General features: G+C 40.6%; 1 protein-coding gene across 3 annotated transcripts; it reads left to right on the top strand.

The window, feature by feature from the left end:
• The first annotated feature begins 676 nt into the window (after nt 1-676).
• LOC310952750 (collagen alpha-2(VI) chain-like) lies at nt 677-13,977 on the top strand. 3 transcript variants are annotated; one of them, XM_083921442.1, is made up of 28 exons: nt 677-817; nt 2,475-2,640; nt 3,231-3,841; nt 4,315-4,335; nt 4,468-4,533; nt 4,643-4,696; nt 4,791-4,835; nt 4,931-4,957; nt 5,054-5,080; nt 5,191-5,235; nt 5,331-5,384; nt 5,588-5,650; nt 7,497-7,559; nt 7,653-7,706; nt 7,799-7,834; nt 7,931-7,993; nt 8,579-8,641; nt 8,975-9,037; nt 9,182-9,244; nt 9,337-9,387; nt 9,950-10,048; nt 11,433-11,495; nt 11,592-11,627; nt 11,726-11,771; nt 11,854-12,006; nt 12,707-13,159; nt 13,248-13,286; nt 13,371-13,977. In XM_083921442.1, the coding sequence occupies exons 2-28, from the start codon at nt 2,481-2,483 to the stop codon at nt 13,970-13,972; spliced, it is 3,120 nt and encodes a 1,039-aa protein (XP_083777568.1). In that variant the 5' UTR covers nt 677-817; nt 2,475-2,480; the 3' UTR covers nt 13,973-13,977. The 3 variants fall into 3 exon arrangements, with proteins under 3 accessions (XP_083777568.1, XP_083777569.1, XP_083777567.1); XM_083921443.1 differs by having other exon boundaries at nt 683-817; nt 2,471-2,634; XM_083921441.1 differs by having other exon boundaries at nt 683-817; nt 2,471-2,640.
• The last annotated feature ends 444 nt before the right edge of the window (nt 13,978-14,421 follow it).

The following is a 14,421-nucleotide window of genomic DNA, read 5'->3' as shown; positions in this document are numbered from 1 at the left end:
AGACTTTAGGAGCTCATCGTATGTTTTGTATGTTAAATCTTAATGCCTAAAGCGAGGTGGACAAAATATTTAATAGTCAATTGAAGTAGGAGTACTACCGCGAAAAATGCACTTAGTAAATGTACTTATACTTTATATATACCATTTATTCCCACAGTCCAATAAGATATATTCAAAATGATTTCACCAGCAGTCCAAAACCCCAAACAAAAAAAGCAGCAAACGCATCAAATAACTGTTTCATAAACTATATTTTTTTGGATAGTTGCAGGCAGGCAGTTAAATTCCAATGTTCCCAATGCATCTCTGGGGCTGTAGTATTGTCCTGAAATGTAAACAGAGTGAGTGTGTGCAGCTCTCTCCATGTAAGGATGTGAAGCAGGGGAGTTCAAGTGTTTGGAGAATAAGTCTGTGACATTTATTCTGTCAGATCAGGCAGATAAATAGAGCATCGCGGCGTGTCCTGTTTATTTAAAACCGCTTCGTTTTCCAGAATCACGCCATCGTTTTTCGGAGACCGTGCCGTCTCCCTCGTCTCCAGCTGCTATGCGAAACACCAGACAGATGATCTAAACATGACCCTCCAATGAAATTCCCTTTCCGCGTGCGTGTGATCGTCCGACGCGCGCCCCTCAGACGCGCTCGTGAGTCCTCTGTAGAGATTAGACGGGCGGCTCCTCGACCAGAGAGCTGACCTTGACCGAGCTCGCTGATATGGGAACTTTCTGATTGAGATGGTTATCTGTCCTTAACAGTCTCTGGAAACTGTTTGAATTTGTTGATTTGACTTCTGTCTGCCCCTGTCTGTCTCGCTGCGGTGAGTACACTTTAACTTTTCCAAAGGATCAAGCAGCAGAAAGCCTATAATAAACTCAATTTATGAAGCAAGCTATTTTGTGTGTAACCATACCTGACTTTAGAGCTAAATGTGTTTTTGTAAGAAAATAGCTCGGAAAGGACAATTAAATTACAATTATACAAGTACAAGTGAGAGTCCTGTATTCAAAAAGTAATTTAGGTCAAATGCAGTCCTCCTAAAACACTAAAAGTAAAAGTAGGCTACTCATCATGCAAAATGATCAAGTTCAAAGTTATATATTTTGTATTGGACCACAATGATGCATTAATGTAAAAGCAACAGTGGTAGAAAGTAACTCAATACTGAAGCCAAAGTACAATTTTAAGGTGCACTACACTTAACTATTTCAATGTTCTGCTACTTTACACTTTGACTCCACATTTCAGAGGCACATGTTGCACTTTTTACTCCACTACTGTGATAACTCTGGTAAGACTACTAATTATTCAGATTAATATTACAAAATCTAATAAATAAATAGATTATAATGCAGTGCAGATTAAGATCAATGTTATTGCTCCCTGGGTGGAAATTCACAGTAGACCAAGTATATAAAGTTATTAAAATAAAATCCATCTTTACCAGCATTAACATTAAAGTAATTAATGCAACAATAGTTATAAACCAATAACACAGCCTCATCTGAAAAAGCAATATTGCATAGTGATTACTTTTACTTTTTGTACTTTAAGCATATTTTGATGCTGTCCTTCTTATACTTAAGTAACCATTTGAATGCATACTTATATAAGTATACTTAATATTTCTACACTGGTGTTTCTGCTTATACAAGAGTACTTCTTCCACCTCTGATGAGCAGCATTTTAATGTTATAGCTCATGGTGCAAATTTTTATCTACTTTACATACAGTTGGGTACTTTAATCTATAGCAATGTAACATTATTTTAGTGAAATGTTTGTATGTTTTATGTTAAATAAATGTAATGGAGTAGAAGTAAAAAACAGCTTTAAAAATAAATACTCAAGTAAAGTAAAAGTACCTCAAAATAGTACTTAAGTAAATGTACTTACCTTCCACCAGTGCACAACAGCCCAGCTGTTTTGGGATCAATTTCATTCAATAAATGATCTGTTGTCTTTGTGTTTAGGGAACCCCAGCTGTCGATGTGGGTCGAAAAACAACAGTTGAATCTGTGTCTTAATCATTTGTATTTTATTTTCTGCTTTTGAGTAAATGTTATCCTCATTTATACATTTGTAATCCTGTTATATCAGCTAACACCACACAACTGTTCTTCAGATGCGGACCTTCCTTAAACAGAATCTTATCTTCTGATATCTTTTTTTATGTTTTATTGTTCTTGACAGGAAAACATTTGTGAACCGTGGATGTTAGTTTCACCAAACAGACAAGATGCAACAACTAAAATTTCCATTTCAGCTACAATTTAGAATATTGTTGTCTTTTTTCCACACAGTGTGGTTCTTCACTGAGATTGTTTAAAACAAAGATAAACATTCCTGAGCTCTGTGGAGACGCCTTCTGTTAAGTCTCACTTGTGTGACAGCTATTTCCTGCATTCAAAGAGAACGTTGGAGTTAAAAGTAAGCCTTCGACAACTGTCCCCTCATCTCAGTCTTGTTTTTAGGCAGGAAAAAATGGCGATGATTTCTGGGTTCATCTTTCTATGCATGCTCCAAGCTGCAGTCCCTCAAGGTCTGACCCCTCGTGGGCCCAGGCCCATACCTGGGCGAGGTGACAGTCCAGGACCAACTCCGCCTCCACTCCAGCCCACACCCAGACCTCAAGATTGTAAGAGTGAGTTTAATTCATCAATTTCTAGCATTTTCATTTATTCAGTAGTTGAAGAAACAATTTTACGGATGTTAAACTAACGAAGTCTTGGCAACCGATTGTACTTAAAGTATCAAAAGTAAAAGTAACCATTATGTAGAATGGTCCCTGTTAGTGTTGTTGTATTATTGGATGGTAATTGATGCATTAACACATAAGCAGTGCTAATGTGTTATTTGGTCAAGGATGAGCAACTCTAGCTTTGGAGAATGAAAAAATGTAGTGGAGTAAAAAGTAAGAAATAGCATGAAATGAAAATAAAAGTACCACAAAACTATACCAATGGTGGAAGATGTACTCTGATATTTTCCTTGCTTAAAAGTAGATAAACAGAGTTGGCTTTGCAAATCAAATTAAATAAAGCATCACAATTCATTCATATGTTTTGTGTGCAAAATTTTTAATTTAGTAAAACTACCCTCAAAACTTTACTTCACACATCATTGAGTAAATGTACTTTGATTGATTTGTGATTTTTGTCTAGTGCCACAAATGATACTTAAAGTGCAACAAAGCAGTAAAGTTAACAGCTCTATCGATGTTCTCTCCTCCAGCTGGGATTATTGACTGCCCCATCAAGCTGTTTTTCACCATCGACACCTCAGAGACCATCGCCTTACAGGAGTCCCCTCCTGGGAGCCTGGTGAATAAAATTAGGGAGTTCACCAAGATGTTTGCCCAGAGCCTGATTGACGAGGAGTATAGGGGCCAGGTCCAGATCTCCTGGTCCATTGGAGGCCTGAACTTCTCTGAGACGCAGCATGTCTTCAGTCAGTTCACAACCAAGGAGAACTTCATCAGGAACCTCAATAAGATTATATATGAGGGCAAAGGCACCTTCACCGACTGCGCCCTCGAAAAAATGTCTCACTACATGACCCACCACTACTCAGAGACGAAAGCCGTCCTCTTCTCTGTGGTCATCACTGATGGGTTTGTGACAGGAGAACCATGTGGAGGGATAAAGGCGACGGCAGAGAGGGCCCGCGAGAAAGGGATCCAAATCTTCTCAGTGGCACCGTCCAGAACTATCGACAAATTAGGGATGACCGAGATGGCCAGCTCTCCTGCTGAACTGTACCGCGATGACTACATAGTTGTGGACATCGTTGATGGGAAACCGGAAATACAGACAAAATCCATCAATCGTATCATAAAAGCCATGGTGATCTGAAATCTCTTAACTTTCTTATATTGAAAGCTTATATTCAAACTCAGATTTAAAGGTCCCATATTATGCTCACTTATGGGTTCATACATATATTTTAGGTTTCTACTAGAACAGGTTTACTTTTCCTTTCAAAAACACATCATTGTTCTCATGCTGTCTGTCTGGATTGTACCTGTTTTCACCCTCTGTCTGAAACGTTATAGTGTCTGTCCCAAAAGAGCCTAGTCTGCTCTGATTGGTCAGTGTTTCCGGGTCTTCTGCATCTGTGCTCTCGGAGGGCTGTGTGCATTTCTCTGTGGATTGAGTGTTTTGACACTTTCGCAGTATTTATAAAGTACCTCAACCTGCATATTAAGAAAAAGTAATTTAAAAAACACAGGAAAATCTCACCTTTTACGATATGGGACCTTTAAATTAAAGTGTCACTATCAGGTACTTTTCACTTACTGTTGTTTTTTTCTTTGCAGAAACATCAAGCCTATGTACAGGTAAAAAATACTTATTATGTGTATGTTACGGGACTTGTCATTAAAAATGGATACATTTCTGCTCCAAAAACGATTTCTTAGATTTCATGTTTTAAGTTTATTGTTGTTTTGCTGTCCTCTTTGATCGTGTAGTGTTATGAACATAGATGCTTTGAGACTCCTGGGATCCCTGGACCAAGAGGGCCTCGAGGTCCAAAAGTTAGTATCGAAAAACAAAATCTTATTTAAAAATATATAGAAACTATGTATTTTTCTGTTTGTTCAAATATTGTTATGTTGAAACGTCAATACTTCTGCTTATTTCTAGGGTATGAAAGGAGACGGAGGTCCTGCTGGGCCTAAAGGTCAAGCAGGAAGACAGGTATGTAGGAGTAGCATCACGATTACACTTGAAATTCTGTAAAAACAATATGGTATTCATTTTAAGCTGAATATGATTTATTATCATATTTCAGGGGGATCCTGGCATTGAAGGTCCAATCGGACAACCCGGTCCAAAGGTTTGCTGAGGCCCACTGATTGATCATCTTGTGTGCTTCATAGCTAAATTGTCATTCATTATCTCAATAACATGTCCGTCTGTGCTCTGATATAGGGAGAGATTGGTTCGAAAGGTGACAAGGTGAGAGATAAATCTTTATATCACTCCACCACACTTTTCTGTTCAACTGTCAATTTGAATTAAATTATGTTAAATTAATCTGCTTTACCTCATCAGGGTGAAATCGGAGCAGCTGGAGCAAAGGTAAATAACAGTTTTAATGTGATGCTTGCACATATTTTATATCCTACCACATCCGTGTTTACTGCATACTGTAGTTAATGTTCTGTCTTCACTGACATCCAAATACTCAGGGCGTGGCAGGAGTATCCGGCAAGAATGGAACGGATGGCCAAAAGGTGAATTTTCATACAATAGAAATAAATTGTACAGCCACCATGACTCTGGTCTGTTCAGTACACTAACGATATCGTTGTCTCTGGGAAATCTTCAGGGTAAAATTGGCCGGATTGGAGCTCCTGGTTGCAAAGGGGATTCAGGTGACAAGGTAAATTAATTTTCACAGGTTGCTCTCAAGGTGCTGTTGTTAAATGTGGTATATTCTGACCAAGGTGAGAAACGTAGGTCCAATTCTACTCAACAATCTTATTGATTTGATTTACGTGGGTGGTTAATTTTACATCCATCAGCCACATAGGTAGTTTGCTGGTTTACTAAACTACTGTTTCATTTTGTCTTTTTCTCTAAAAGGGAGCAGATGGTTACCATGGTGACGTTGGTGACACTGGGCCACCTGGTGACAAAGGAGTAAAGGTTTGTGTTTTAATCCAAACTGCGAGGTTTTACTTTTAGGTTGTACTTTTAGCCAAAGCAGCGCTTTCAGCTAATGCTAACAATGCTAACGCAGGTATAATTTTGATTATGTTCACGATCTTAGTGTGGTGTGCATGCTAACATTTGTTAAGCACCAAGAGAAAATTACATCTGAGGCTGATGGGATATGGTAAAGGGAGGGGCACAGGTGTGGACCCAGGGGTGTCTCAAAGTTTTCCCAGAGGGATAACCACAAAATCGCAATAGATTGAAAAGGGGAGAAGAAACAACAAAACTGTATAGAGCCACTACAGGCTTCCTTAATGAAATAAAGTACTAAAATGATTAACTAAACCACCGCTGCCAGGCAGCTGACTCAAAACCAAAATTGTCAAGGAGACCCAGAAAACACAAAACGAAAGGAAAAGGGAGACCTTTGATAACCCAAATGACTGGAGTCACAACACACTCTCCATCACCCCTAGTTATACATTGGGAAACAGGCATCAAATACACACAAAGTTCTGAGGTGGTGTTTATAGACACACTGAGACCAGGGAGAACCTCTCACTACCTCTGAAGGTGAAATAATGAGTCGGCACAGAGCACTGAAGATTCAGGGTGTATGAAGTCTCCCCACACCTGGTGCCACGCACCTGATTGCAGGGAGTCGATTTTCTCAAGACTCTCACTGAGTCGAAAGATTGAGAGCCCTCATATAACATGAGGCATTTACTCAAGTATTCTACAAATGAAATCTTGACCTGATGACAACGTTGGATGAAAAGTGAAGGGCTTCCCAACATCATTAGAATTCAACCTGAGGGGGATGTGAATGTCTGAACTAAATTTCAAATCCATTCAAAAATTTGATGGGATATTTCACTCATAAATGTCAGCCTCATGGTAGCGCTAGAGGAAAATCGGAGGACAATCAAAGTGAATAATTCAATTCAATTCAATTCAATTTTATTTATAGTGCCAAATCATAACAAAAGTTATCTCAGGACACTTTACAAACTAGGTAAAGACCACACTCTGTGACTTATTTATGATTTACATAGACCCAACATGTCCCCCGTAGAGTACGGTGGCAACGAAAACCTTCCCTATAACCGTCAGGAACGTCGGACAGACCCAGCTCTGTGGAGGACGGACATCTGTCTGCACCGGTTGGGGAGGAAGAAAAGGCGAGAGAAAGAGAGAAAAGACGGACAGATGGACAGAGAGAGACAAAGACAGACACAAAGACAGAGAAAGACAAACTTCCACTAACTATAATAATATCTATAGTAATGTGAATATGACTTATATGTTATGGCAGTTAATACATCAGAATAGTAGAAACAAGCACAGCTAAGGTTATGGATTATAATAGTAGCAGGAAGCGTCATGCAGGACCACAACAGCAGGCCCCACCACCATCAGCAGAGACCTGAGAGACGACAAAGCACAAACAAAAGAATAGGGATAGGGTTCATCCTCTAGGGAACGTGAACATCTGTGCAAAAAAATCACTCAATAGTTGTTGAGATATTTCAGTCTCGACCAAAGTGGTGAATCGGCGGACCGACACTGCAGCTGCGGTTAAAAATAGTGCAGCATTTTTAATCAGTTTCATTGTTTTCAATCAGTTATTCTCAATTCACTATGAAGAGGCAAAATTCATCAATCCCAAATACTGATATTGCATTTTTTGTTCACCAGCAGGTCAAGATTTTCACAACGGGATAGAGCTAAAACTAGAAACTGCAAAACATCTCAATATTTCATGGGCCCAGTAGACTTTAAGATGTGCGTTAGGTAATGTCTTCAGTCATGTTTGTTTGTTTGTTTGTTTGTTTAGGGTGACCAAGGCATTCCTGGAAAGCCAGGTCCCCCTGGCCTTGCGGGTGGACAGGGACCAAAGGTAAATATCAAACTAAATTCAGTCAGAAAACATTGTCAGAAAATGAATATTCTCCTTCACGGAAAAACTAAATCAAACATCTGTGTTTGTTAGGGTGAAATAGGAAATGCCGGAAACCCAGGGCCACCGGGCGAAAAGGGACCTCCGGTACAGAACATTTATTTTATTACTTATTATACATAAGTGAATATAAGTGAATGTTACAAAGCTGACTGAAATAGAACCATTCATTCTTGCAGGGGTCTACTGGCTCACCCGGACCAAAAGGCGAAGCGGTATCTCACTTTTGAGAAAAAATATTCATCATCATATCATTTTGAGAATTTTCCATAGCTTGTTATAAATTTTTATTAAATAATAAATATTAACAGGGTAGGAGAGGAGACTCTGGAACAAAGGGAGGACAAGGTCCTGATGGGCTAAAAGGAGAGAAGGTATGTTTGGCGCTCAGAGAAAACTACATTTGTGTTTACTTTAATCATTCTTTCATCCACTGATGTCCTTTCTGTATTTTCAGTTTTGTTTTTTGGAGCAGGTACGTTGCATTGAGAGCAGTTGCCTTTTGAAAGACAAACTCGGCACAGCTGCAGAAAATGCAACACTATATAATTTAATCTGAAATATGACTCAGTTTAGTGTAATGTGTAAAAAAAAACATGCAGAGAGGAACATGATGGGAACGGGAGCTGGAGCTGGTGATCCAGCAGCCAAATAACAACTTAGTGTTGCGAAACGCTAACAAATCACAGAGGACGCTGTTGATCTCACAAGAGAATTTTAAAAAACGCATGAGAGACATGACTCCCATGAGATTCTAATCCCTCTGTGGGCATTTACAGAAACACGCCCTTGCTCACTGATTTGGCGTTGCTACAAAACATTTCCTCGCCATAATCTCAAAAGAACCCCCCCCCCCCACACACACACACACACACACACACATACATTCTGCTGAAATCTGTTGTTAGTTGACGATTGATGGCGTGATTCAAATCCTAACATATTCATTTGTTTTCGAGGGAGAACGAGGGTCATACGGAGGCAGAGGCCGGCCCGGACAAGATGGACCCAATGGTGCAAAGGTGAGGGGATCATGTTGTGGGTGGATTCTTGGTAGAGGGATGACTCAGCAGCTTCCTGAGAACTCAGCAAGTCTTCCTCAGACCTCCCATAACATCTGATAATAAGCCTCCCCTTCATGTCTTGGTGTACTGCCAAAACAGCCTGAGCTGAGTTTGTTTTCATAAAAACACATCTTCCAGGGAAATTGTTCTGCAAAAGAAAAAAGTAGCTTTTTAAAAAGAAATTGGTCCAGTACAGTGCATTGCCAAATTCCCATCTGCATGAGTAAGTATGTGGGCTGTATCGAAGGGGATGTCCAGTAATGATGTTTTCTCTCTTACTTTCTCTTCCAGGGAGACCAAGGAGTACCAGGACCGAGGGGTCGGCCCGGAGAACCAGGGTCCCCCGGAGTTAATGTGTGTCTTTTTATAACATTTCAATCATCAACGCTAAATGTTCATTGTCTGAACTTGTGTTTTAATTGGATTCTTAAATGATCTGAGTGAAATACACGGTAAATGATACGACATTCATTTTGAAAGTTTCTTCTGCGGTTGCAGGGCACAAGGGGAAATCCCGGAGATCCTGGACCAAGGGGAGACACTGGGCCCCTTGGACCCAAAGTGGGTAAAACTTTTCTCTGAATCACTTTCATCAATGCGTCGTGTAATATGCTCTAACATTTTCTGATTGATGTCATTTTTTTCTTGTAAAGGGGGACAACGGAAGACCGGGATTCAGCTATCCTGGATCAAGAGGACCCAATGTACGGTTTTCTGTTTTACCTCACATCATTTTTGCATATTTGAGTCTAAAGCACATGCACCCAGGTATTTTTTATGTAGTATTAATGCATTTTAGCCTTATTTCCACGTGTCGAACGCTTTTGGAAACTCTGTTTTCGGTGTTATTGTGTAGACGTGTGTGTGCTGTTATCACCTTAGTGAGGCGCCACAAATGAGGCAACATTTTGTGCAATGGGGGATGTGTCCAAATTAGTGCTGGTTCTTATCTTGCTAGCAAGATGTTTGACATGCTTACACATAAATGTACAGTTATTCTTCCACTATATGAGGAACAGAGGTGTCAGAGTGCGCTTATGATGGATCGATGAACCATTGCTGCCGGTTTACCTCATGCAAAGCCAGGTAGCCTTCCAACTATAGCTTTTCTTCAGGCTTCTGATTGGACAAAATGGCTTTGGGTCAGGATCAAATCACCCCCAGTTGATTGGCATGCTCTTAGCAACGCTGCAATTGTTTTTTTGCATTTACATTTGGACAGAGAAAACAGAAAATACCTGTGTGAAGCAACTCTGGTGTTTCCAGGGAGACCGAGGTGATCCTGGTCGAAGAGGACCCAGGGGGGGCAGAGGTGAATGTGGTGCCAAAGGAGAACCTGGAGATAAAGGACCATCAGGAGGGCCTGTAAGATTAATCACAAAATGTTTTAAGTGCAATTTGTTTCAGTGAGAGCAACTTGTGCTCTGAGACATGTAGCTTAATAATGAATGATGAAATGAAAATATGTTCATGATGTGCAGAAAGTGCCTGAAGATGTCTGCCGTTCATGCTGCTACGCCTCAGGGATTCTTAACACTTATAATATCTAGCCACGCAGATAGCCTTCATTGTATTTGCCCTAGTTTTTACAGTAGATGTCTGATATTACAGTATACTGTAATAAAAGTAGAATTAACTGTTTGCTCACGACACAGAATTATTACTTTTAAAAGCTAAACATCAGTGCGTCTTTCCAAAATGAAAGACACACTGAGGAACAGTCAAGCAAGTGTGCAGGTGCAGGTCCCGCCTTCAATTCTGCACAATTTGCCTTTAAATATACAGTATATAGGCTTCTGTTAGCCTACCAAAGGTATCTAGCTGATAGCAATTTATACAGGCATCAACACGTTTTGCTTAACTTTGATGGATCACGTTTACAGTGATAACACATTTATGGTGGCAACAAATGTACAAGGACACTGAAGATTTAATTAAATTGACATGCATGTTGCACCGTCAGCGATACCTTAACTTTGTTCCCATTCTGCAACATTTTGAAAGACAACCACAGCCAAGAACAGGCAATGCATCAGTACCCTGGCCTTACAAGTCAAAACAAACTTTTAAATTGGGCATTTGTAGATCTAATATGAGTTAAAATTCAACAACTGGATGGCCCACTTCTCGCCTCAAACGTGTTCAGAAACACATTTTGATGAACTGCTGAGGTGAAATAACTGAAAGTTTATTAGCATATCTTTGCGGAAACCTCAAGGTCACCCGGTAGAGTGTGCGTCCGATTCAATATGAGTCCTTTGCAGTGACCAGGTTTCAGTTCTGACCCATGGCCTTCTTGTCATCCTCCTGAGTTAGAGGATACGCTCCAATATCTCTTTTGTAATTTGGGTGAAATTACCCCAAACATTGCGTGCATATTATATATAATACCATGATATTATACCAGGTGCAGTTTCTCATTTTGGCACACATGGCTGTGATGTTTCCTGAGATCACCTACAAACACCATCATTAACAATTAACATCCGTGTAGTTGCACAGTTTAAGATGTTGTGTCGAGTTAGTCATAGTGCACACATGGGGTTTAGTTTTTTAGAAATGCTTCATGAAACAAACTAGTTGTGGTTTGGAACATACATACATTAGACTTCTGCATGAAAAACCACCTTTTATGCACAATTGGGGTTAATCTTATGCAGACATCAGTAAAGAAAAAAATATTAATTAAAGAAATTGAACTTGATAGAGAAAAATGTTTGACTTTCACTGAAAATTGTTTTCTGTGCAGGGGGAACCAGGTCAATCGGGTGAGCCAGGAGAAAGAGGACCCAGAGGAGGTCCTGGATCTGATGTAAGCAACAGCACAACCACTCAAATGACTTGACCATGCGTACAAATTTGAGATCCAATTGCATTCCTCTCTCTTTGCATGTGTGTGTGGGGGCAGGGGGACCCAGGGCCAGCGGGCGATCCTGGGCTCAATGTGAGTCAACTTTAAAAAGCATTGCAGTTTTGAAAATACTATACATTGATTAGATTCGCTTGGTTGTTACTTTTAACATTGCACACTTGTCACTGCAGGACTGTGACGTCATGACTTACATCAGGGAGACGTGTGGTTGTTGTGGTAAATATCATCAGAGATCAAACATCGCACGATCGCTTAGCGTCTTTAAACATACTGATCCAGTTCTTGTCTTTTGTCTCAGACTGCGAGAAGCACTGTGGAGCTCTGGACATTGTATTTGTAATAGATAGCTCAGAGAGTGTTGGGCTGACAAACTTCACCCTGGAAAAGAACTTTGTTATCAACACCATCAACAGGCTGGGATCTATGGCCAGCGACCCTGCGTCATCAACCGGTACAGTTGAGCAACAGACATCCCAGCAAATCCTTTTGCAGACACAATTTCAAGTGACAAGAAGCAGAGATTGCCATAAAAGATTAACCAGTTCCAAAGAGTGAATCACCATTGAATATAAAGCCATCTTAAGGGCAGCCAGTTAATATTTCAACTTAATATCGTTTCACCATAAGCCTAAACATTAGAAATGCTTGTTTGAATTTTTCCAATTGCTGAAAAGGACATTAACTAAAACATTTAAAGGATAACGTGAGCAATATTTTAGATTTTTCTCATTTTCACAGAATCCAATGTAAAGATCAACACTAACCATTCATTTATGACATAACCCACGCCTGGTATAGTTTATTCCTCTGTGCCGTACTTCCATTGTTTTCTTAAAAAAACGAAAAATGCATAAAAGAGCCATGGACATTGCAGTTACTTCTGAGTCAATTCCACATCCACAGCATCCTGCTGCTGTAAATACTAACAACTGCACCATATGTGTATCCATACATGACTTAATGTAGTCCTGGCCAAATGCATATTTAACAGTTTGGGTTACAAAAAAACAAATGTGTGACACATTTACAAACCGGGTAAAGTATTGAGTGACAGACTTGGTTTTGGTCTTTTTGTGGGATTTGTTGACTCTAATGACTTATAGATTACGGCGAGCCTCATCTGCAACACTTGACATGTCTTTCTTTTCTAGGCACAAGAGTCGGAGTTGTACAGTTCAGTCACAACGGGACTTTTGAGGCCATTCGTCTCGATGACCCAGACATCAACTCAATGTCTGCCTTTAAAACGGCAGTGAAGAAGCTGCAGTGGATTGCTGGGGGCACCTTCACACCGTCGGCTCTCAAGTTTGCCTATGATAACCTTATCAGGGACGGCAAGAGAGCCCAAGCCAAAGTATCAGTGGTGGTGATCACAGACGGCCGCTTTGACCCCCGTGACAACGAGAATCTGCTCCAGTACCTTTGTGACAATGATGTGGTAGTGAATGCCATCGGGGTTGGTGATATGTTTGAAAAGGAACAGGATGATGAGATCTTGGGGTCGATTGCATGCAACAAGAAGGAACGCGTCACTGGGATGAAGCGTTACGTTGACTTGGTGGCTGACGACTTCATCGAGACAATGGAGACTGTGCTCTGTCCCAGTAAGCCTAGACCAGTACGCACACACAGCAGGATGATACAGGTCCTTCTGACCATTTGTCCCATTATATCCATGTTCTTCTCTTCCAGATCCTGTGATTGTGTGCCCTGATCTCCCCTGTAAAAGTGGTGAGTGTTATTCACTGTTTGATGATTTGTTCAGTGGTATAATGGAGTGCAGCTCAGTAAGCGATCAGCTTTCTTTCATTACAGAACCTGATGTAGCTCCTTGTGTCCAGCGGCCGGTGGATTTGGTATTTCTATTAGATGGCTCAGAGCGCCTTGGGACGGAGAACTTCCGGCGTGTCCGTGAATTTGTGATGGCAGCGGCAGACAGACTGGTACTTGCCCGAGGCAAGAATGATCGTATGCGAGCCCGCTTGGCACTGATGGAGTTCGGCAGCGAGGGCGAGAACCATGTGGCTTTTCCTCTCACACACGACCCTGCGGTCATCGCCGGTGGCATAGCACGCTTGCCTTATCTGGATTCTTCTTCAAGCGTAGGGCCTGCCATCTTCCACGCCATTGACACAATCGTGGGTAAAGGTAATGCTCGCCTGACAAGACGCAACGCGGAGGTTTCATTTGTTTTCATCACAGACGGCATTACTGACAGCAACAACCTGGACGAGGCGGTCAGTGCCATGCGTGGGGCACAGGTTGTCTCCACAGTGGTGGCTACAGGAAGTGACGTTGACCAAAAAGTCCTTATGGAGCTGGCCCTGGATGACCAGGCCGCTATCTTTAAAGGAAAAGACTTCTCGGATCTGTCCCGGTCCACTTTATTTGACCGTTTCATCCAGTGGGTGTGTTAAAGAGAGAACATGTGAATGTGAACATCATACTGGTGCTACTGCTGTTAATCAAGCATTTAAAACACAAGATACTGGTTTACTACGATTCTGTTTGCACTGTACAATTTGCAGATGACACCACAGCAGTGTGCTTTATTATAGTTGTCACGAAAACTATTCATCTTAAACATTTTGTTACACAAAAATGAGCATTCACCATCAATCATTAAGCTTTAAGATAATAAAACTGCAGTTTAATGGACAAGGCAGTGTTGTCTTCTGTGAAGTCACAAAGAGTTCGTGGTGCACATAAACATTGTAATGGATGTATCCAGCATTACTGAAACTTATCTTGGAAACAGAACACGATATTAATTAAAATGACAATAATTTTGACAAAACACGTCTAAAGCCCTCAGTGCTTGAAGAAAATGTTTTTGAATTGTAAAGATTAAAAGTCTCTTATAGAG

Source organism: Echiichthys vipera (assembly GCF_963691815.1).
Source record: "Echiichthys vipera genome assembly, chromosome: 10".
NCBI classification, from domain to species: Eukaryota; Metazoa; Chordata; class Actinopteri; order Perciformes; family Trachinidae; genus Echiichthys; species Echiichthys vipera.
The sequence above is the reverse complement of the archived record's forward strand: the minus strand, read 5'-3'. Positions and strand labels throughout refer to the sequence as shown.

What these genes read in the sequence shown, in the direction of transcription:
- LOC310952750 (XM_083921442.1), top strand. Translation starts at nt 2,481, where the DNA reads ATGGCGATGATTTCTGGGTTCATCTTTCTATGCATGCTCCAAGCTGCA. An exon ending in AAGGACCATCAGGAGGGCCT is followed by an intron (nt 10,049 to 11,432) that starts GTAAGATTAATC and finishes TTTTCTGTGCAG; the next exon opens with GGGGAACCAGGTCAATCGGG. An exon ending in GAGGAGGTCCTGGATCTGAT is followed by an intron (nt 11,496 to 11,591) that starts GTAAGCAACAGC and finishes GTGTGGGGGCAG; the next exon opens with GGGGACCCAGGGCCAGCGGG.